The sequence below is a fragment of the Chelonia mydas genome, chromosome 1, assembly GCF_015237465.2.
Source record: "Chelonia mydas isolate rCheMyd1 chromosome 1, rCheMyd1.pri.v2, whole genome shotgun sequence".
Lineage (NCBI taxonomy): Eukaryota > Metazoa > Chordata > Testudines > Cheloniidae > Chelonia > Chelonia mydas.
This window is the reverse complement of record NC_057849.1, coordinates 316,944,822-316,967,076: the sequence shown is the minus strand read 5'-3', so window position 1 is coordinate 316,967,076 and position 22,255 is coordinate 316,944,822. Positions and strand designations below refer to the sequence as shown.

Genomic DNA, 22,255 nt, shown 5'->3' with positions numbered 1-22,255 from the left:
GTTTAAATCAGCAAGCAAAAAACCTTGATTTAAATCATCAACTTTAATTGTGGTTTACATCTGTACTTTTTAGTTATTTTCTTAAATAAAGGTTGATGCTCATTGGATGATAACCATTAAAACATGTTAAATATAGCCTTTACTAAATTGGTGCTGCTTTTTGCTAACCAGGAGGATACAATATATCTATACACATTTATTTAAGCAATAGTATAGCTTAACTTACATCTAGTCAGATTCTTAATTTTTACATTTTCTATTATGTTAGAAAATAGTGATGCATTTTTTTTACTAGATAAATTTGTTACTAATGATTTGTTTATTTGGATAAATATTCAATTAAAATGCACAAAACCAGCTTTTTTTTAAAAAAAACCCTACCTTAAATGTGCTGGATAAACGATTTTTTTAAAAATCTATCAAAACATGTTTTGCATTTAAAACCATTGGCTTACTAAACAAGGAAGTATTATCTGTAGTTAGTGAACTGAACTGATATATTCTGGTTACCATGCACTTCAAGATTTTAGATGTCATTCTCTCACATCTAGTTTCTATGCATAGATTGGAAGAGGCTAACAAGCTTTCCTGCTTTTTCAGATCCCAGTTGGTTTCTTAACTTTGAACTGCACTAGTCATTGTACTGAACTAGTTGAAAAAACTGAAATATTCCCTCTGCACTTGCAGAAGAGACTACTGCTGTCAAAATCTGGTTTAGTACTTCAACAAATTCTGGTTCCAGGTGCTTAGCCAGTTACTTCCACAAATTCAGTGGTTTGATTTTCTTTAAAACTTGGTTGCAAATATGTACTGTTTAATATTATTTTTATATTTAATCTCAATGATTTTAACAGATTACAGTAAGTTTAGGCCTTAACGGGTTGTCAATTTCAAATTTAATTTTAATTTAGTTTATTTAAAAAAACCACACACCCCGTATTTAATATAAATTAAAAAAACATTGATTTTTTTTTAACAATTGATTTTTATCCACACTGTTTTGCCTGGGGTTGATATCAGGCCGACAGTCCTTAATTACCAGATCAGTCTTAGCTTTTTAAATATTGGCACAATCTTAGCCTTCTTTCAGTACTTTGGAACTTCCCCAGTGTTCCAAAACTTATTAAAAATAAACATTAGTGGTCCAGAGAGCTCTTCAGCTAGTTATTTTAAAACTCTGGATTCTGTTGTACACCTTTCTATTTGGCAGTGGTGCAAGTGCTACTGGAATACAGTGTCCAGTTCTGGTGTCCATAATTCAAGAAGTGTGTTGACATATTGGAGAAAGTTCAGAGAAGAGCCCCGAGAATGATTAAAGGATTATAAAGCATGCCTTATAGTGATAGACTCCAGGAGCTCAGTCTATTTAACAAAAAGGGATGACTTGATTACACTTTGTAAATAGCTATATGGAGAACAAAAATTTAATAAAGGGCTGTTTAATCTAACAGATAAAGGTATAACAAGATCCGGTGGCTGAAAGCTGATGTTAGACAAATTGAGACTATAAATAAGGCACGACATATTTAACAGAGAGAGTAGTTACCATTAGAACAACTTACCAAGGGATGTAGTAGATTTTTCCATCACTGGAAATCTTTAAAATGAAGATTGGATGTTTTCTAAGAGGCTCTAATTCAAACAGGAATTACGGGAATTCAGAGAAGTTCTATGGCCTGTCAGTAGGCTTGGCAAGCAGGTCAACTGACTGCTTATTATTCGATTGTGGCGAAATATTGTCAAATGTTCCTGCAAGAATACCCTTATGTAGGTGGCAACCTAACGTTCTGATTGCATCATGGTGCAATTTTCCTTTTCTTATACAACTTCATTGAATTGTATTCTGCCTTTTTCTGAGTTAAAATAACTCCGTTAAGATACATTTTTTTAAAATTAGGCATAAGTATAGAAAGCTAAACCTATTTGAGACCATAAAGTTTTACTCTTTTTTTGTTACTGTTCTAGTAAACTAGTGCTTTCAAATATTTGACCAGTCAATTAACTAATGATTTTTTGACTGATCAAGTACACAACCCTAGGGCCTGTGTTATGGAGGAGGTCCGATTAGATGATCACAGTGGTCCCCTCTGGCCTTATCGATTATTCTGATTTTTAAAATGTCTAATTTCAGTAGCTTTGCTTTAACCGCCTCCTGAGTTACTGTTAAAGTAGAAAGTATTTCTTCTTTTTCATCATAATATCATATGTGAATATATCATCTGTCTTGCCCAATACAAAACAAGAAATATTTATTAAATGCTTTTGCCTCTTATGCATTGTTATTGATAATCCTACAACTTCTATCTAATAATGAAACTGTACCATTAGCAGGATCCTTTTTTGTTCTTAATACACCAAACTCCTCTTTATTGGCCTTAACTCTACTGAACATAGATTTCTCCTTGTGTCCTTTTGCTTCCCTTATCAGTTTTCTATAATTTCTAGTTTCTAATTTATATTCCTTGCTATCAGCTTTCTCCCTCCTTTTGTTTGTTTTGTTTTATTTTCATTTATTTTAAAACTTCACATTTTTCTGTTAATTTTTTTTTCCTCAGCTAATTTGGCTTATAATTGTTTTCAGCTTCATCACCACATTTCAAAAAAGATACTGTAGAATTATAGGGACCTAAAGAAGGGAGATGAGAATGATCACGGGCATAGAAAAACTCTTATATGAGAAGAGATTGAGAAGACTGCAATTGTTTACCTTAGCAAGGAGGTGAATCAGAGGGAACATGATAAAATACATGATAAAGAATTGTATAGAAAAGGCAGAATAGGTGCATTAGTTTTCCCTTCCTGACAGCAGAAGAACAAGGGGGTAATTTAATGAAATTGAAAGGTGTCTAATTCAAAACTGAAAAAAAGAAAATACTTAATACAATTCATACTTTGGCTGTGCAACTCATTACCAGAGGATGTTAGAGGCCAAGAATTTAGCAAGAGTAAAAGAGGGATTGTCACTGGATAACAAGAATATCTATAATAGTTAATGTTAAAAATAGAGTATTGGGAGGTATATAAAACTTCATGCTTGAAGAGTTAAGGCAATCTCTAAACAGTAAGAACTAGGCTGGGACCTTCATTTGGTGCAGATTATCCCACATCTGCCTACTGTGTGGTTTCTTGCATCTTCTGAACCATCAAGTGCTGGTCACCGTTCAAAATGGAATGCTAGACTAGATGGAACTTGGTCAGATCTAGCATCCAGCAATTCCCGTGTTCCAAATTGATCTGTGGCTTAGTGGGAGTTTTTGGAGCTTTAGCTGCACAGAGCTCGGAGGTCACATGCTACTAGTTGTTCTGTCGTTTCTAGCTATTAAATTTCATTAGAATATATATTTAATGTGCTTTTGACTAATTATTCCTTGTCCATGCAAGCAATTACCATAATTGTCACAGGGATATTACATAATAAAAGGGGAGGTGATCCATCTGCTTGGGGATAAGAATGGAAGCCATCCACAGTGATAAAGAACTTGAAAACTCGTGTCTTGTCTTGGCAGGGAAATAAGTGAATCCTGAACAATTCTTTCTTCACCAGCTGTATCCACAAACATGGTATTTTTCTGATGGCCCAAAAGGCACCATGGTCATTCAGATGGGAGAATGCCTTTTCTAATTGCCATGAGCATGCTCTTATTCATTCTAGGTGGAGCATATTGCCATTGTACTGTTTGTACTTTAACGTATGAAGATTCAATATAATGCCATACTAAGCTTATCTCTAGAGCCAATCATTATTAGAGTACACACTACCCTTCAGAAGATATACAGGATGCACTGACTGTTTACCACTGTTGAACTCTGTTGTTGTTTTTTTTCCTTGAAGAGGAACCCTGAGGGTCCTTTTCTTCTTCTTCCTTTATTTTACATTATTTTTCAGTTCATAGGTGTTTGGAATCTGTCAGCATGATTTTTTGATCCTCCGCAGTATTTTGCTGAATGATGTCAAGCCCTCCTTTTCAAGGACTAAAGGGAGAAGGTCTGCCTCTGGTGTGAATTTGTCACTGCTCAGTTGACTTCAGTACAGCTATGACAGCTTACATCAACAGAGGATCTGCCCCTAAATATGCTGCATTCCTGGATCCTATCAGCCTTTGAATTTAGTCTGTGATTGGAAACCCACAGCATATAGATCTCAGGACACTGACAATTAATTCCACTGGGCTGGCCTGCAGGTGTCCCTTTTTAGTTTTCATGTCTGGGTGTTCAATCCAATGTCTGAGTCCAGACTTTGGCAGTGTCTCTCACTGTTGACCAGAATATCAGCAGGCAATGAACAAAACGATAAGCTTAGAAGTTATGGTAAGAGGTTGGTGTGGAGAAAAATGAATGGAGCACGAGTGCTGCCAATCATACTGATTTTCTTTTAAGAGCAAGAAAACAAATAATCGTTAAGGGTATTACACATTTTTCACTGCACACAAGTTATAAAAAATGCATTTCTACCCAGCCCTTAACACTGAATCAAAATAAATATTATTCTCTGTGCACATTTTGGTCATTTGTACCAAAGGAGCAGTGGAGCAACAATTCTTTCCCTTCCCCTCTTAGTTGCAGGTGTAACAGTACTTATCCAACAGCCAAGCCTCCGTGACTAATAATGCGTTATCTTTGTCTATCGTGGGCAGAAGCCTTGTTTCAGTGGTGCACAACTGTTTTAGGAAGGACTTGTGGGTGGAGAGCTGAACGCCGTCGGTGGGCTGAGTTGTTGATAGTTTTGAAGATGAGGCTGGGAGCCAACCAAAAGTGCAGAGTACAGGAGTGATGTAGTTATTATAGTAATATTGTAGCACCTAGGAGTCGCAGTCATGGACCAGGACCCCATTGTCCTAGGTGTTGTCAAAAATACAGTCCCTGCCCCAAAGAGTTAACAATATGTGTATAAGACTAGATATAACAGATACAGACAGATTGGGAATTGCAAAGAAAGAAAGAATAAGTATCGGTTAGCATGGTAGGCAGTGGTCTGTATACCAACAGCCTAACCATTGTCAGGTTTTTCTTTTTTTTGTAGGCCTCACAGCGAAGTATAGTTTTGAAGGAAGATAATGAGTTAATTTTGCAGATGTTTATGGGGATCTTCTCCAAAGTATGAGGCAACGCATGGGAGAAAGCATGAAGGTGTTTGTTTGAAAATGTAACAAGTGGGTGGTGGAAGCTGATGTGATGGGCCAGTTGGAGGCAGGAGTGAGAAATGATAGGCAGGGTGGGGATAGGTTATGACAGCCTTGAAAGTGAAGACAAGTAGCTTGTGTTTGGCCTCCTCCTCTTCTCTGTCATATCAATGAAGGAATGCAAAGAGCAGGGTGATATAGCCAATGTGAAAGGCTAAGACAATGATCTTTGCTGCAGCATTCTGAATGGATATCAGTAGGGAAGATTGTATTTGTCAAGACTAGTGAAAAGGCTGCTGCAGTACTTGAGATGCTAGATGAAATAGTTGTATGCTGGATAGGAAAGGTTGCATCCTCGAGATAGTCTGTCCTGCTGAGAATGCAAACTGCTACACTCTGCTACATTACTTTGACCTTCAGCCCCAGATGCATTGGATTATAGTAATTTACTCTGAAGTCAGAGGCTAGGTTGGGGGGAGAGGAGCACACGGGATCATGTTTTCTCCTCCCCACCACCCTGATTTCTGCCAGAGTTTTCTGGACCTGCTCAGTCACATGGTGCAGCCTTGCCCCTCCCTGCACGGCAGCTGCCACAGCCCATGAGCTACATCCGACAGGGAGAGGCGGGAGCAACAGCAGGGAGCTGCAGGGAGAGGCCGCTACTTTCCTGGAGGGGAGACTGAGAGTAACGGGAGGGAGCCTGCCTGTGTGAGTGTGACTCGAGCTGTTCTGGGGATGGTTGAACCTTTAAATTGTTTTCCCCACCTCCCACTATCAGTGAGTATGGGTCATCTCTGTCTGAAAGGGATAACTGAATGAATTATGGTGACCAGATTCTTGATTGATAGGAAGGGGTGAATATTCCTAGCAAGCAGAAGGTAGAAAAGGGCATATCTCACTACTGTCACTACCTGGGCATCTAAGAACAGTCACTGGTTGAGTAAGACTTTGAGGCCACACAATTCTTGATGAATGAAGGGAAGATGCCTGTAATAGGAAGGGATCTCGGTGTCCTGAGTAGGTGTTAGAGGTGTTTCCTCCTTCCAGCCAGCATTACTTCAGCCTTTCTTGAGTTTAGTTTGAGCTAGCTGTTCTTGATCCAGAAGTTGCTCTCTTGTAGCTTTCATATAGAGCTTTTAGTGTGCCTAATAGGTGTGAGACAGCTGTGTGTCATAGACATGCTGTTGAAAGCAGGGCACATAGCACCTCCAAATGAGCTCATGTAGATATGGAACAGGAGGAGGAACAGGGCAGATATCCATGAGTTTCTGCATTTTTCGGGGGGGCGGGTGGGGGGAGAATACCAGTTGCCCATGGCCAATCACAATCATTCTTCTAAAGCAGGATCAAGTAAGTATATTAGTACTTTACAATCTACTCTGGCTGTGTTGTGTAAGAGGGCGAGTAAAAATACTTTTACTTTTTTTTCAAATATCACTAAAGTCACTTTTATTCCATTTTGGGTTATGGACTGTGCCATGAGGAAGTAGTTTAAGTGCAGGTATGGCATTCTTTGTGTACATATAGCATTAAGATGAGTATGTTCATGCTACAGTAGGATAGCCTGTGTCAGTATTTCCAATATAAGCACCACCTCTTTAATCTCCCTTGCTCTCCCTGAAGTTTTAATTTTAGTAGATGTTTGTCAGGTTGAAACTTGTAAGTAAATTTACTTTTATTTGAGAAGGACAAATCTTATTATATTGCTTACATAGTAACATTTTTATAATCACTCCTCTTAAGGATGTTGTACATGAAATTGTACTTACAAGCCTATTTTTTTTCTTCATGGCATTGCCATTGTTTTCGTTCTCTAATGAACGCTATCTTGTATACTGTGTCTCTCTTGAACTGATTGACCTTACGTACAATAGTGACTACAAAGGAGCCGTCGTGATGATGCATGCTGTAATTGTCTAACATCGTGCAAATTGTTTATAAAGTACATGATACCTCACAGGGTCCTAGATCCCAGGCTCCAGCCTGACCCCAAACATCTAGACCACTGTTAAACAGTCCCTTAGCTGGAGTCCCAGTCAGCTGTGGGTTTTTAATTGCGGGGTAGACATACTGTGTATCTCCATTTTGTAGCTTATGATGTGACACTTTTATCCTGGTTTGGGGCAATTGCAGATTGACTGAAATGACATTGGATGTGAGTCATGGCTAGTTTGTAACCTGGCATCCAATATTGTGCACTTTAAAAAGCAAACTCTTTAAAATGCTATGACAAAATGAAAAATCAATAGAATTTTTATGTTAAGATTTTCTCAAACCATTTCATTTAGTTACTGCAATACATGTGGTATGTTAGATCAGTTACCGTTAGCTGTAGTGTTAAGGCACATGGTGAGACTTAGATGTAATACTGATTAAGTCTAAATCAGATACTTAAACCATCCATTCAACATCCCATATTATGGGGGAATCTGGGGGGTTTGTAGGAAAGTTAGATGATGCTTACAGATAGTTAAATTACTGCATTAATCAGGTAGCAACCAGGGTCACAAGGAAATGACCCATGCCTCCAGGAATAGGGATGATTAACTTCTCTACAATAAGCTCTTTCAGGCACTTTTGTAGGATTTAATGACAGGTGAATGAAGAATGTGGTTAATTGGAAAAGGAAGGGGTTCAGAAGCAACATGCACTCTGTGTTTAAAAAAAAATCTTTAATTTTTGTGTTCATTTTAATTCTGAGTTTAAGAAATAAAAAATTAGGTCTCAACAGTGTGCTCATACAAAATCCCTGTCCTGAGGAGTTTACGGTTTAATGGTAATCCTGATGGAAATGATTACCCCGCTTCCCATATAATGTGACTTTTGCTCACTCTTTATAATGGTATATTTAGCAACAACTTTTTATATGTGCTTCTTTGAGACAGAAAGTTGATGAAATATTTTTGGTTTTTTTTTTTAAATCTCTTGTCAAATTTGTGATCGCTTCTTTTTCTGTCTTTAGTATCCAACATGTGTATGGAGCTCAGCATCCTCCTTTTGATCCATTGTTGCATGGAACGTAAGTTAACATAAAATTAAAAAGTACTAGATGACTCTGACCTGTTCTGGCCTCTCACCACCTCCTCCTCTTCCTTAGTTTGTCCAAAATGCTGCTGTTAGTCATCTTCCTCTTCCATATCTAACCACATCATGCTATTCCCTTCCCCATTCTAACTTCTGCTGTTACATTGGCTTCCTGATTCTTACTGCATCAACTACCTAACAGCAGTTCATTGTATCTTGCATGACTTAAATTGCAAACTCTTTTGGAGCGTCTTGTTTAAATGTCTTATTCTGTTTGCAGAATGCCCTGTACATTTACCATTTTACATAAATGATTTGTAGTAATGACAATTTAAAAATATTTGTAGTTAAACTTGCTAAAATGAGATTAAATTAATCTCCTGTTCTAGGCTGTATTTCTCAATTTTGTACCTAATTGTATAGTTGATTAAAAATATTGAGAATTTTTTCACCTTTCTTTTGGCATGTTGTGTTGTCATTGCCACGGGAAAGATACCAGATTTTATTTTCTGATCAGGCATGGCAATCCCTGTGTTCATAAATCAAAATTACAGTTTGCAAATCTGTGTCTAAATTTTTTGTATCCAGTATTTCTTATTGGCTGTAATCTTTAGTGATGTGTACTGTGCTTGCTTAGCTTGTGACAACTGCACAAATGTTTACATATTTATGCCAACTTTAAGCTTTGCTTGCTTATAACACAGTAGGAAATTATTAATGTTTATTCTTTTAACTTGTTCTTTTTATTCATGACAAATCTTGTATGGCCATTTTTACTTAACGGGTTGTGCATGTGCCTTATGAGACTTAGAAGAATGTCTTACTAAATAGAATGTTTTTTTTAAATATTTTTATAATTTAATTTAATTTAGTATAATAGAGTGGAGAAAAATATACAGAGGGAAGAATGAGTTTGTCAGATTGGTGACTTCTTCTTTAAATGGGAGATACACTACACAAATTATTTTATTTCAGTTTTTCCAGTGTCCATCAAAAGCTCAAGACCTTTCACATTATTTAAAAGCACCCACATTTAACATGAAACCTAAAATTTATCATACTATAACTATATCATTGATCAGAAACTGAGCCATGATCCAGCACAAAACATTGTTTTAACTAAATTACAAGGTTTTTTTGAGAGGGGTGAGGGATCTCCAATTGTCCTGGTTGTGAGGGAGTTACAAGGTGTGGGGGTATGTGTGCGCGCACGCATGCATGCGAGAGTGTTGGGTGGTGGAATAACAGAAGCAATGCAGGAAGAAGGTATAGGTGTGTTGGCTGTTGGAGTTTTGAGCAATTACCAGTGCTTAAAGGCCAATAGAAATAATCCAGCAGGAAGAGGAGTGAGAGAACTTATATTAGGCATCTTTGATCTGGTAGGGTGCCTAGAATTTATGGAACTAAGTACATTAGAAATAGCTAGATAGAACTGTCAGGGTATTAAGGGAAGTGTTGTTTCTTGAGATGGCTCTCCATGACAGGCCAGGAACCAGCTCCTCTGGCTGGTAGTGTGGTTGTTCCAACCCACTCCTTTGTTCCTCTCCCTAATGATGTCATGGGGACAGTCTGCCCTCTCTCCATGTTGGAGAGAAGCGCTGGTGAGAGCAGATGTCACTGTGGAGCGCATAAAGAGCCTGCTAAGAACCATAGTGCCAGAGAGCTGGGAGAAGGAGCCAATTCTTGACCTGCTTACAAGATAAAACAATATAAATTTAAAGCCAGTAAAGGGTTTGACTAGCATGTGTTCTTACACCTTGTCATAAATGTAAAGGGAAGGGTAAACACCTTTAAAATCCTTGCTGGCCAGAGGAAAAGCCCTTTCACCTGTAAAGGGTTAAGAAGCTAGGATAACCTGACTGGCTCCTGACCAAAATGACCAATGAGGAGACAAGATACTTTCAAAGCTGGAGGGGGTGTGGGGGGAACAAAGGGTCTGGGTCTGTCTGTGTGATGCTTTTGCCGGGGACAGAACAGGAATGGAGTCTTAGAACTTAGGAAGTAATCTAGCTAGATATGTGTTAGATTATGATTTCTTTAAATGGCTGAGAAAATAAGCTGTGCTGAATGGAATGGATATTCCTGTCTTTTTGTAACTTAAGGTTTTGCCTAGAGGGATTCTCTGTTTTGAATCTAATTACTCTGTAAGGTATTTATCATCCTGATTTTACAGAGGTGATTTTTTTTACTTCTATTAAAATTCTTCTTGTAAGAAACTGAATGCTTTTTTCATTGCTCTTAAGATCCAAGGGTTTGGGTCTGTGGTCACCTATGCAAATTGGTGAGGATTTTTACCAAACCTTCCCCAGGAGGGGGGTGCAAGGTTTTGGTGAGGATTTTGGGGGGAAAGACGTTTCGAAATGATTCTTTCCCAGTAATAAACCCGGTTAGACATTTGGTGGTGGCAATGAAAGTCCAAGGGCAAAAGGTAAAATAGTTTGTACTTTGGGGAAGTTTTAACTTAAGCTGGTAAAAGTAAGCTTAGGAGGTTTTCATGCAGGTCCCCACATCTGTACCCTAGAGTTCAGAGTGGGGAGGGAACCTTGCCACACCTCTATGTGTCCTTCATTTACTATCTTACGTATTCTGTCATAGAAATGGGAAAAGCACAATGAGATATTTCATGATCCCTTCTTCTTCATGCTACTCTGCTGTATGATTCTATTGCAGACCTAGAAGGTGTTCCCAAAGTAGTTCAGATTTCAGGCACACAAGACCATTGATATGCAGTCTGTAGAGAGCAAGGTTGGTCTGACAGTTAACTTTTTTTTTTTTAACCTGGCAGTCATGGTGTTTACACAAATCAAACGAGAAGAATAGTCCCATTACTATGAAAGAGGAACTAACTTGATTAGGGATTTGATGTAAGAAAGGACTAGATGATAGGGCGGAAGATAACCTTCCATATTATCTAAGACAGGGGTTGTCAGATTTTTATACTGGTGACCCCTTTCACACAGCAAGCCCCTGAGTGCGACCCCCCCCGCCCGCCCCCTTATAGATTAAAAACACTTTTAACACCATTTTAAATGCTGGAGGCAAAGCAGGGTTTGGGGTGGAGGCTGATGGCTCATGAACCCCCATGTAATAGCCTCATGACCCCCTGAAGGGTCCCAACTCCTAGTTTGAGAACCCCTGATCTAAGAATTGCTGATGGACTTTTTTTTTAACTTTTCCATTATATATTATTATCAATGTCTCAGGTGATAGGAGTATTTGGATAAAATAATACTCCTGAAATTGGAGTCTTTCTGTTTGACTAGATCCATGGCCATGATAAAACAGAAAAAATTCCTTGCCAAGTCTAACAGCACCAAAACTCTTAGGTGATGTCTATACGTACAGCGCTGCAGTGGTGCAGCTATACTGATATAGCTGGTGAAGACACTCTATGCTGATGGTAGAGCTCTCTCCCATCAGCATAAAAAAAAAACAACCCACCTCTGCAAGCGACTTAAGCTATGTTAATGGGAGACGTTCTCACACCAACATAAGCACTTGTGTGCACAGCGTTATGTCTGCGGAACTTATGTCGCCTGAGGGAAGAAATATTCACAATCTTGAGCGACATAAGTTTTGCTGACTTACGTCATAATGTAGACATAGACTCAGTGCATTTAATATAATTTAAAAATGTTCTCGCTCTTGTGAATTAAAAGCATTAAAAAGATTTTTCAACATCCTTGCAAGTCCTAAGACTTATTAGACAAATAGACATTAGCTGGCTTTTGGTTTAAAAAATACAATTGTCTCATCTTTAATGGGGGGGGAAAAAAAGGAAAGTTCCAAATAGTAATTGAAAACAGTATTAATTTTATATTTTGAGTATGGACTTCCTAGGAATGCCAAATATTGTAAACTGAACATAGGCACCTATGACTGCTTCATCAGCAATAGCACAGAACTGTTGATAATTTCCACAAAAGCAGTTGAGACTGTCTTGTTTCAGGCTTCTGTAGGATTTTTATGTTCTATTAAATGTCGTAATATAACAGAATGTAGTATGGCAGATGGATTGCATTGTTAGCCAAGGGGGGGAAAAAACTTCTTTTTCTGCATTCTTAAAAGTACCATTTGCAAGTTACTAACAAGCTAGTGAGCATATCAAGTGGTTTGAGTTAAAAATCTAGTTGCTTTTGCATTTAATTCTGGTTCACATAAGAACTCAAATTAAAACTTCCCTGAGACTTCAAAATTAAGTCCATAGTCTGATCAAATGTCCCAAATACAAGCAGCTATGTAGTGAACTTCAAGGTCAATGTAGGGGTGAAAAAAGGAGATTAGGTTCTACGTAGGTGGTAATGGTACTGTTTTCTTTCTAATTTGGCATTGGTATTGCCATTTTTCGAGTTCTATTCACTACATTCAGGCATTAATAAGGAGAATATATACAAGCTAAAGCAAACTGTGTCAAATTCCTTATCCCTACACAGGCTTCCACCACTCCATTCTGCAAAGCCCAAGTAAATAAGCCTTGTAGTGGGACCTGCTGGCCAACAGACTTGTACACTAATGTGGGCAATGCTGAACAGCTCTCATGGAAACTTTTCTACTGGTAGCTCCTCTCTTAAACAAGGGAGCTCTTGCTCAGTGCCTCTGATCATCAGAGCTGTGGCAATATAGCACACAAGGTTGGGGGGGAGAGAGAGATACTGTCTCTCAAGCAGACAAGCTTTAAGCCATTTAGGGTTTAATAGCTCAAAACCGCTACCTTTTAATCTACACTCACAAACTAATACACAGCCATGGCAGATCACAGAGCACTGGTTTCACATATTTCCACCAAGAAATGCCATTTAAGAAACAGGCTGCCATGTGTATGCTGCACTAGTGTGAGTTTCTGAGTTGATTTAAGATGTAGCCCATATAGGGTGCAGTATGGTAATCTAATCTTGAGGGTGACAAAGGCATGGATTATATCTAACAAGCTCTACATCTGTCAGAAATTCTTGAAGTATCTTCGGTAGACAAATAAAAAATAAAAGGAGTACTTGTGGCACCTTAGAGACTAACAAATTTATTTGAGCAAAAGCTTATGCTCAAATAAATTTGTTAGTCTCTAAGGTGCCACAAGTACTCCTTTTATTTTTGCGGATACGGACTAACATGGCTGCAACTCTGAAATAAAAAATAGTGCATGAATTTTATCTCTATATGACTAACGGCAGCTGGGGAATCCAATAACCCAATATTATAAACTCTTATAATTAAAACATATGATACATATGTGCCCTTATCTGTGGGGGATACCATGTCTTTGGGTTGCTTCCTCCAACCCATTTGCTTTCTCTCATGTTTACCCTGATTGAGTTTCAGTTTGAGGCATTAAGGAGCACCAGCTGTCTCCCACAGATGTTGGGCTAGATGTTTAACAGCTGTGATTGCATTAAGTGACAGACAGAGAGAGCTGGGTATTATCAGTATACTGAAAGCATTGCAACCATGCCGTCTGGTTTAACTTTCCTAGTAGCTCCAGGAGATGAGATGAGATGGAACACTTTACAACTTCACCCGACGTCTTGACCAACTATGGAAAGTTGGATACTGGACGATAGGTAGTTAGCTACACTGTGAGCTTCCAGCATTGGTTTCTGGAGCAGAGGCTGCACAAAAGCTTAAGTGAAGCTGGCAACCCACTCTCCTTAATGGAGATGTTGATAGTCTCCACCAGTATTGGACACAATGCTTCCCTACTAGCTTGCACCAACCAGGAGCGAGACACATCCTAATAAGAGACTGTGGAATGAAATACTTCTAATGCCTCTCGTATCTCAGTGAGCATTGGTGGCCTACGAGTAACCAGAGAAAACAGAAGACGTCTTCTCCAGAATCCACTCCACAACCTCAGTAGCAAACAGTTTGGCCCAAATTCATCTGATTTATGTATTCACAAAATAATCAAATTCCCTCAGAATGGGAAGAACTTCAGCTGGCTACCAAGTGAAGGCAGCTCACATTGAAAAAAGCTATCTTTAGGTTAGTCAGATGACTGTAGCTAGAAATTTCACTTCTCTTATTCTTTCTTAGTCACTTCCTCAGACTACATAATCCAAAACTGAGACGAATTAGGCCAGTAGTTCTTAAATTTGGAATGTTAAAAGTGAGCAGTTTTCACATGCTGTTTGGTTTGGATGCTTCTAAGAACACCTTACTTCATTTGAGCTTCTATACTTCATAGGCCTATCATGTCACTCCAATTCAAGGAGTTAATGAGCTCAATAAAATAAATAGCTTCAGTCTTGTCTCTTCCTGTTAAAACAGAAACTAGGTGCAAGACATTGTTAGTATAACATTAAGGCTGAGAAATGAAGTGCTCAACAGTCAAAGCAAGAATATATGGCTGTGAATCATGTGAAAGGGGAACTTAATTTTAAAAAAAATATCTTTGACCTATTTTCCATTTCCCTCCCTCCAGATTTTGACTCCATAATCCCTATCATGTATCCTGTTTCTTATTTACTTTGTTCCAATTTGGTTTTGATACACAGTGTAAGCAAAAATATGTTGATGTTATATTGGGCTAAAAGTCTTGTTGACCTTTATAGAGGAAAGAAGTTTTGGTAAAAGAGTGAATACAGTAGAGAGAAAATGGGTTGGGGTGGGAGGAGAAAGGCCAGCAGTGGCACTGTTGGCCTAAGAATTAAGCTCAATTTAACAGTGCGCTCTGTTGGAGCATGTTCACTTCAGATGTCCGTACTAAAGCTGCTTCTTTCTCCTTAGAACTCTACTTTTCCTTGGCCTTGGTTTATTCACCTCAGGATAGGGGTTGACAAGAAGTACCTTCAAGTTGTTGTTGTTTTTATATTGTGCAGTGTGGCCAAGTGACAGTTGTGAGGGAAATCTTAACTTTTAGAATTTCCTAACCCTTGTATGCATAATTTCTGATTTCTAATGCTGCTTTTATGCTACTTTCTCACATAATGTTAAGAATGAATCTAATTTTAACAAATGTTTCCTAATTTCATTGCCATTTTGCTAATTATCAAGCTTGCTCTGTTGGTGAGAGACAAGAATCTCATCAACAGATGTTGGTCCAATAAAAGATATTATCTCTCGCACCTTATGTCTCTAATAGTGTAAACAGGAAGATTGACTAATATAAGAAGGGGACAACTTTTCAGTAATAAGAAGAATACAGAAAGCTGTAGCAGAGTGTCCTGATTTGTGTTTATACTGAGATTTTTGTTTTCATGCTTGTGTTTCCCTAAGTACAAGAAGTGCTTTTGATTTTCATCATTCTTCTGGAGCATGTTGTGCATTTGTGAAGAATACCACTGTGCAGACTAGCCATGTCCTGTGTTTTTTCCTGTACAATTCCCCCTTCAGAGAAGATCTCTTGCTTCATTTATCTGTCCTTACTACTTGTTCCTCCTGTGAATCCTAATCTTTTCTGTTGTGGAGATAGTTACAGTAGTTGAGACAATTGTAATATCACAGATTAAGTAGCAGGAGTGGATGAATTTCTGTGAAACAATTATCCCTATGCTTTTAGTAGTAGTAATGTTTTATCCCAAAATGCAGATAAACAATTTGTTTTTGATAGAAATTTTAGTTTTATGTAAGCATTTCGGCATTAGTGGTATTGTAGCACTTTTAAAAGAGTCATGTCACACATGCTTATTATTTATGAGCCGGGACCTTATTATGTCAGGTGCTAAAGAAAAAAAGAATAAAAATATGGTCTCTTGTCCACAGAGCTTGCAATCTAAGTGTAAGGCGTTGTCTGCACTACAGAGTTTTGTCAACAAAAGTTATGTCAACACTCAAAAAGCACTATAATAAAAATCGATATTGCATGTTCATACTTGCTCCCTCTGTCGGCAGAGTGCATCCACAGTTGCTCACACTGTCGATGATAGTGCCCCAGTGTACTGTGGGTACCTACCTATGATTCATTGTTTTCCGTCCTGGCATTCCATGGGCTTTCGGCTTTCTTTCATGATATTTTTCAAGAGCCCTTGTTTGCTGTGCACCCTGGCATCTTTGTGTGAAGGGATGGATCCCTCACTGCTCTCCTATCCTCTGATAACCGTCATTAAAACAACATGAATGGCTGTGCAGTTAATCATGAAGTTCCAAACTGAACAAGACTCCCAGTTGCCTGATATGGTGTGTGATATGGATAGGAGCAACTTTAGATTTGTTTTGGCATTCATGGAACAGCTGCACATGACCATCGCTTTTGGACTTGGGGAAACAAGCACTGAGTGGTGGGATCACATTGTCATGCAGTCTGGGATGATGAGCAGTGGCAACAGAACTTTCGGCTGCAGAAAGCCACCTTCTTGAAACTGTGTGTGGAGCTCGCCCGAGCACTGTGGCGCAAGGACACCAGAATGAGAGTTGTCCTGTTGGTAGAGAAGTGCGTGGCAATCGCAATGTGGAAGCTTGCGACTCCAGACTGCTACCAGTTGGTCGCAAATCAATTTGGAGTAGGGAAGTTAACCACTGGGGCTGCGTTAATGCAAGCGTGCAGGGCAATTAATTGCATTTTGCTACGAAGGACCTTGACTCTGAGAGATGTGCATGAAATAGCAGCCAGCTTTGCAGAAATGGATTTCCCTAAGAGTGGAGGGGCAATAGATGGCACACACATTCCAATTTGAGCACCAGACCACAGTACATCAATAGGAAGGGGTACCTCTCCGTGGTGTTACAGGCGCTTGTGGATCACCGTGGGCGTTTCACTGACATCAACACCGGGTGGTCCGGGAAGGTGCATGACGCACGTATCTTCAAGAACACCTGCCTGTATAGAAAGATGCAAGTGGGACTTTCTTTCCAGACCAGAAGATTACAGTGGGGGATGTTGAAATGCCCATAGTGATCCTGGGAGCCCCAGCATGCCCCTTACAACTATGGCTCATAAAACGTTACACTGGAAATCTGGATAGCAGTCAGGAGTAGTTCAACAACAGGCTGAGTAGGTGCAGGTGACTGTGGAATGTGCCTTTGACAGATAAAATGTGCACTGGCGATGCCTTTGGCAGATTAGACTTCAATGAGGGTAATATACCTGTGGTCATAGCCACATTTTGTATGTTGCATAATATTTGTGAAGCTAAGGGTGAAAGGTTTGCTCAGGGGTGGAGTGCTGAGGCAGACCGCTTGGCTGATTTTGAGCAGCCAGATACCAGGGCTATCAGAGGGGCAATTTGAATGAGGGAGGCTTTGAGGCAACCCTTTTTGAAAAAGTCATATATATCTCTGTGATTGGTACTGTAGTGTTGCATCTAGTTTTCATAGGAAGCAATTGTGAAATTTGGGGCCTTCAATTCCAGTAAGCAAATGATTAAACTGCTTGTGTATGTCTTGGTAGTGCTTGCTATCTCAATTTGTAGGACACAAATAAAGGTTAGTTATCGTTCAAAAACTTGGCTTTTATTTCCGAAAGGAGGTACAAGGGAAGAGCAGACTTTCAAAACTCTGTGTAGGTCCAGCTATCATTTTGAAAGTTGTCTGAGGGGGTGGAGTGAACGGGAAATTGAGAACTTGTGGAAAGCAGAAAGGACTCTGTGAGTGGTTTTGGGGAGGCCCGGAAAAGAGTTCTGAATGTGCTGCAGTGGAGGATGGGCCCTCATCTGCTCAGTCTGCAGCAGCATTAAGGCTTTCAGCATCTGTGTTTGCTCCTCCATGACTTGAATCACCTGCTCAGTAGCGTCCTTAACTCCACCTCTTCATCAGCCCAAGTCCAAACATCTATACTGCTATCTTTAGTACCTGCGGCTTGAGCCTGAGTCAGTTGACCCAGGTTCTCAGACTCGCTGTTGTGGGTTTTTTTGCTTTGTAGCCATACACTTAGATGCCCAGCTCCGACTGAAAGTCAGTGACAATTATATGCCAACTGCCACTTGCGTCTTTGACCATCTTTGGGCTGATTTAAAATGTGACTGTTTTCCCCCTCTTGGCTTTGTTCACTAGTGCTCTTACTGCTGATAAACAAGTTACACTTAACTGTGTGTTCTGTTGTGTTTTTTGTTTTTAACAGCTTGATAAAACCAGCATCCAAGCCGCCAACAACTCCTGTGAAATTGAAGAAAGTCAGTACCTTCCAAGAATTTGAAAGTAACACAAGTGATGCTTGGGATCTTGGGGATGATGATGATGAACTCTTAGCAATGGCAGCTGAAAGTTTAAATACAGATGTAGTCATGGAAACGGCTAACAAAGTAATTCAGAATCACAGCAAGCTACAAGAACAGCATAAACTGCAGGAGGAACAGCTACAGGAAGACAAACCAGTGCCATTTTCAGAATCGCCTTCAGTGGCGTATGGTGACAACAGGCTGGTTAAGTCAGTCAGTGAAAGTCATACGTCAAGTTCTGCAGGTATGATAAGATATGAAAATGATGCTGAAGTCTGAATTTTAGAGGCTTCAAAATGCTAAACACTTGTAGTGTCGATTTTAAAACTTAATACCACAAGAAAAAATATTGATGGTGAACACGAATTAATGAAAGGGACCTGGCATGTCAAAACAAGCTTTAAAATGTTGGCGTGAGATAACAAGATGTTTCTTGTTTTCAAACTGTTACACTAGCAATGAGGTGCTTTAAATTGAATCTTTGAGTTTAGTAAAGTGGTCAACTGAATCAAGATGGTTTCAGGACTGGTTATAAAATATTTACTTTTTTGGGTAAAATTTGCAGTTAAGATGCAGCTCAGACAAAAGGTTTTAAAATTCTATTTGTTTTATAGACAGCCTAAAGTTTCATTAAAAGGAAAGGTCAAAGCCTAGTTCTACCTACCCCGTATTTCCATTCCTCCCTTTTTCTAATTGCACCATATTTCCTTACTGAGTCTGTCAATTAACTCATCTGTAAAATGTTGTAACTCTCTTGGGCCTCACAGGTGGGTTGTGAGGATAAAGTTTTTATTTATATATATAGAAATATAAAACTTTATGTGCTTAGATATAGTTTGGAGACTCCTATAAAAACTTATCTTGTGGTATTTTTTTTTTTTTTGGTTATCTGTTAAGGTTGATGTTTTAAAATTTTGTTAAATTGTAGATGATGGGGAGGGGGCACAGGGCAGGGCAGAACTCCTCTGAAGCAGTGCAACCTCAACTGACTTGGAATGTATATCATGCATGGTGGTCTTTTAAATAACTGGAGCTATGTTTTTTTTCCACTATCTCCGCAACAGTTGCGAAAGACTGCTTTCAGCAGTATACTGGTCTTTATAGTTGGGTCCAATAAATAATTAAATGGGCCTTAACCTTTGAGGTATGACATCCCAGACTGATGTGCTCTATTGAAGGTCTTGTGAGTCCTGGAGGAAAAACTCTGATTTTCCTAAATCTAAGAAGCCATCTGCAGTTGAGACTGCTGGCTTGGTCTACACTGGGGAAACTTCCCCCAAGATTCTATTTTTAAAATTGATTGGAGTCATAGTGTAGAACAGATTACATGTGGCCTAAATTGACTTCCAGAGAATCTCTGAATTAGGGGGTCTTTAATAATACTCTCCTTTTTCTGTTGTAGAGTGTGTTAGTGAAAATTCTTCCATGCAGAGGTCACAGTCCCTTCCACATGCTCCAGCAGATCCATTAGAGGGTGAAGTGGCAGACCATGATACCTCAGCTACTCCGGCACTAACTGAAAGAGAGGCATTCAGATTAGACAAATTTAAGCAACTACTTGCTGGTCCTAATACAAATCTGGGTAAGTAAATGAAAAAATAAAAACAATGTGGATTTTAACAGAAGAACTCTTACTTTTATTATTTTGTCAGTTTGACATACCATATTATATAATGTGGGTGAGAATTTACAGTTGCTCTCCTAATCACTTAAAGTGTTTCCAGTTTTGAACTGGCTGAGTTGAGAATTTTAAGATGCAATTGTGATCTTGTTCTAATGCTTGTAGTATACAGTTGGTGTACATCAAAATGTTTTAAATTCTTCTGTTATCTGGTATAATGTGGCTTTTTTGATCTGCCCTGTCCTCCTTGCAGTATTTATTTCACTATACGTCCAAATAACTCGTGGAGTATTTTTTATTGCAATAACTTGTGGAAACAAATGATAGACTGAAGATAGAGGGTAGATTGGATATTGGAAAGCATAATTCAGGTGGTATTTGACACTTAAAAATAGGATGAACGTAAGAAAAAAAAAGATTGCTCTATGTCAAGAAAAGATTGAAGAGAAATGGATTGTAACTCCAAGACCAATGAACTTGTGCCATCAACTGGAAGAATCGTGGGTACATCCAAACTCGTGTAAATGGGAAAAGGAGTCAAGAAGTGAAATGCTATATAGTATCAAAATATCATTATATGTCTTTCATATGAGCATGCTTTATGTTCAAGGACTAATAGTAGATAGTATCTAGCATACCAGTACCATTTTTTATATATGTTGCACTAATATCTGACAGTGCTCTTGTTTCTGTAACTTAATGCACAAAAAAATGAAGATGAATTTACTGAAATAATTATCATACAACGTGAGCAAGAGGTCTTCCAGTTGTTCACATCTCAGCACCAACTCCTGGAGTTCCAGGCTATAGGAAATGTAGTAGTCAGCTATGTCTTAAGGGCTTCTCCAAAGTCATAGCCATTTTCAGTATATGGAGAGTGGTAACAGAATCACTGAGGTTCATTTTAATTGCCAAGATAGAAAAGTAAGCCTCTAAAGAGGCTAGAAAGATTATACTGCACCCGGAGAAGTTGATTAAATTCTTTGGCAAAAATAAAAAAATAAGAATGGAACTGGGAATATGTTAAATTGGGTCATCCTGGAAGATGTGTGCATGCAACTCTTGTTGAAAGCAATGAGAAATGTATGTTTGCAGTTCCTGAGTTGACTGGCCCCTGATTGCTAATCCCAGTTCTTCCACTGCCTTCCTTTGCAGCCATGTGCTGACTATTTTAGAGGTCCCGGGATAAATGATTTTTGATGGGAGTTGCAGGTACTAGCATCTTTTGAAAATAGTTTCTTTAATCCTTTTTTCATTATTTTTTCCCGCCTACTGTACCCACATCTAGAGCTTAAAGACTTTGCTGTGAGGGTTTTTCTTTTACCTATCAAGTGCTTAGCAGACTTTTGATACTTTTGTTGTTCTTATTCTTCTTATTTATTTTATTTCTTTGTATTACTGTAGCCCCCTAGAAGCCCTAATCATGGACCAAGACCCCGATAGAAAATCTTAATGTGCTGTTAGGCTTCATATTCTTCAAACTTCTGCAGTATAGAAGTATTCTGTTCAGTCAAAGTCATGATGTTTGGTTTTTTTCCCCCTCTTCTATCATAGATTAATACAAGAGACTTGATGCCCACAAAGTAACAGAATAAAAAGCAGCAGCATTACAAGCAGATCAATATGAAATGAACACGTAACATCTTTGGACATTTTAAATTCTATTGTAACTAAATTAAAAGGTGCCAGAACTAATATTTCTTTTTAGAGTGCATTATATAGACAACAGTAATAACTTCATGAGCTATGCAGTTGCTATAGGCCTTAACAGTCATACAATCATACATTTCCTATTTAAAACAGAGTATTCTAATAAGAGACGTAAGATTATAAAATGAGTATTGGAACTTTTTAAAATTTAGCCTTATCTATTTAACTCTGACAACATAATCAGACACATACTCATGTGAATGCCTGTGTGCATTGAATATTTCCCCATACAGTCAACATACTGGCCATATTCCTGTAGTTTAATATGTTATGAATAGCACAAATAGCTTCAATGTTTGAGGCCAAATTCTGCTTTGTTGCTGTTACACTAGTGCAGTCATACTGATTTCAATGGGAGTTGCGTCCATATAATCATAAGTAAAACTTGATTCTTGTTCTTTCCTGTTGAACTTTTTTAAACTTGAAAAAATAATACTTTTACCTTTTTCCCATTATAAATGTAGAAATAGGAAATACAGATATGTTGTTTGCTTTCTACGTGTAAAGGAATTGAATAGTTTCTCAATATTTTTTTCTTGGAACTAAACAGGATCAAGATTAACTCCTTTTTTCCATATCTGCTCAAATGCAGTTTTGTTTGACACCTCATCCAGTCTAATTAGCGTGGACCTGTGTTCACAACTATTCTTCCTTTGTTTCTACAAAGCTAAATTGATAAATGTAACTTCATAGTA

The 22,255-nt window shown here is 38.5% G+C and overlaps 1 protein-coding gene across 8 annotated transcripts in view; it reads left to right on the top strand.

The window, feature by feature from the left end:
- Positions 1–22,255, top strand: part of TBC1D22A (TBC1 domain family member 22A) — a 448,171-nt gene that overhangs the window by 1,997 nt on the left and 423,919 nt on the right. For 7 of the 8 annotated variants that reach the window (XM_037889077.2, XM_037889080.2, XM_037889079.2 and 4 more), the window contains exons 2-4: positions 8,083–8,139; positions 18,133–18,473; positions 19,632–19,811. In XM_037889077.2, coding sequence (XP_037745005.2) covers positions 8,083–8,139; positions 18,133–18,473; positions 19,632–19,811 — 578 coding nt within the window. The remainder of the gene's footprint in view (positions 1–8,082; positions 8,140–18,132; positions 18,474–19,631; positions 19,812–22,255) is intronic. The other variant, XM_037889078.2, reaches the window with a different exon arrangement.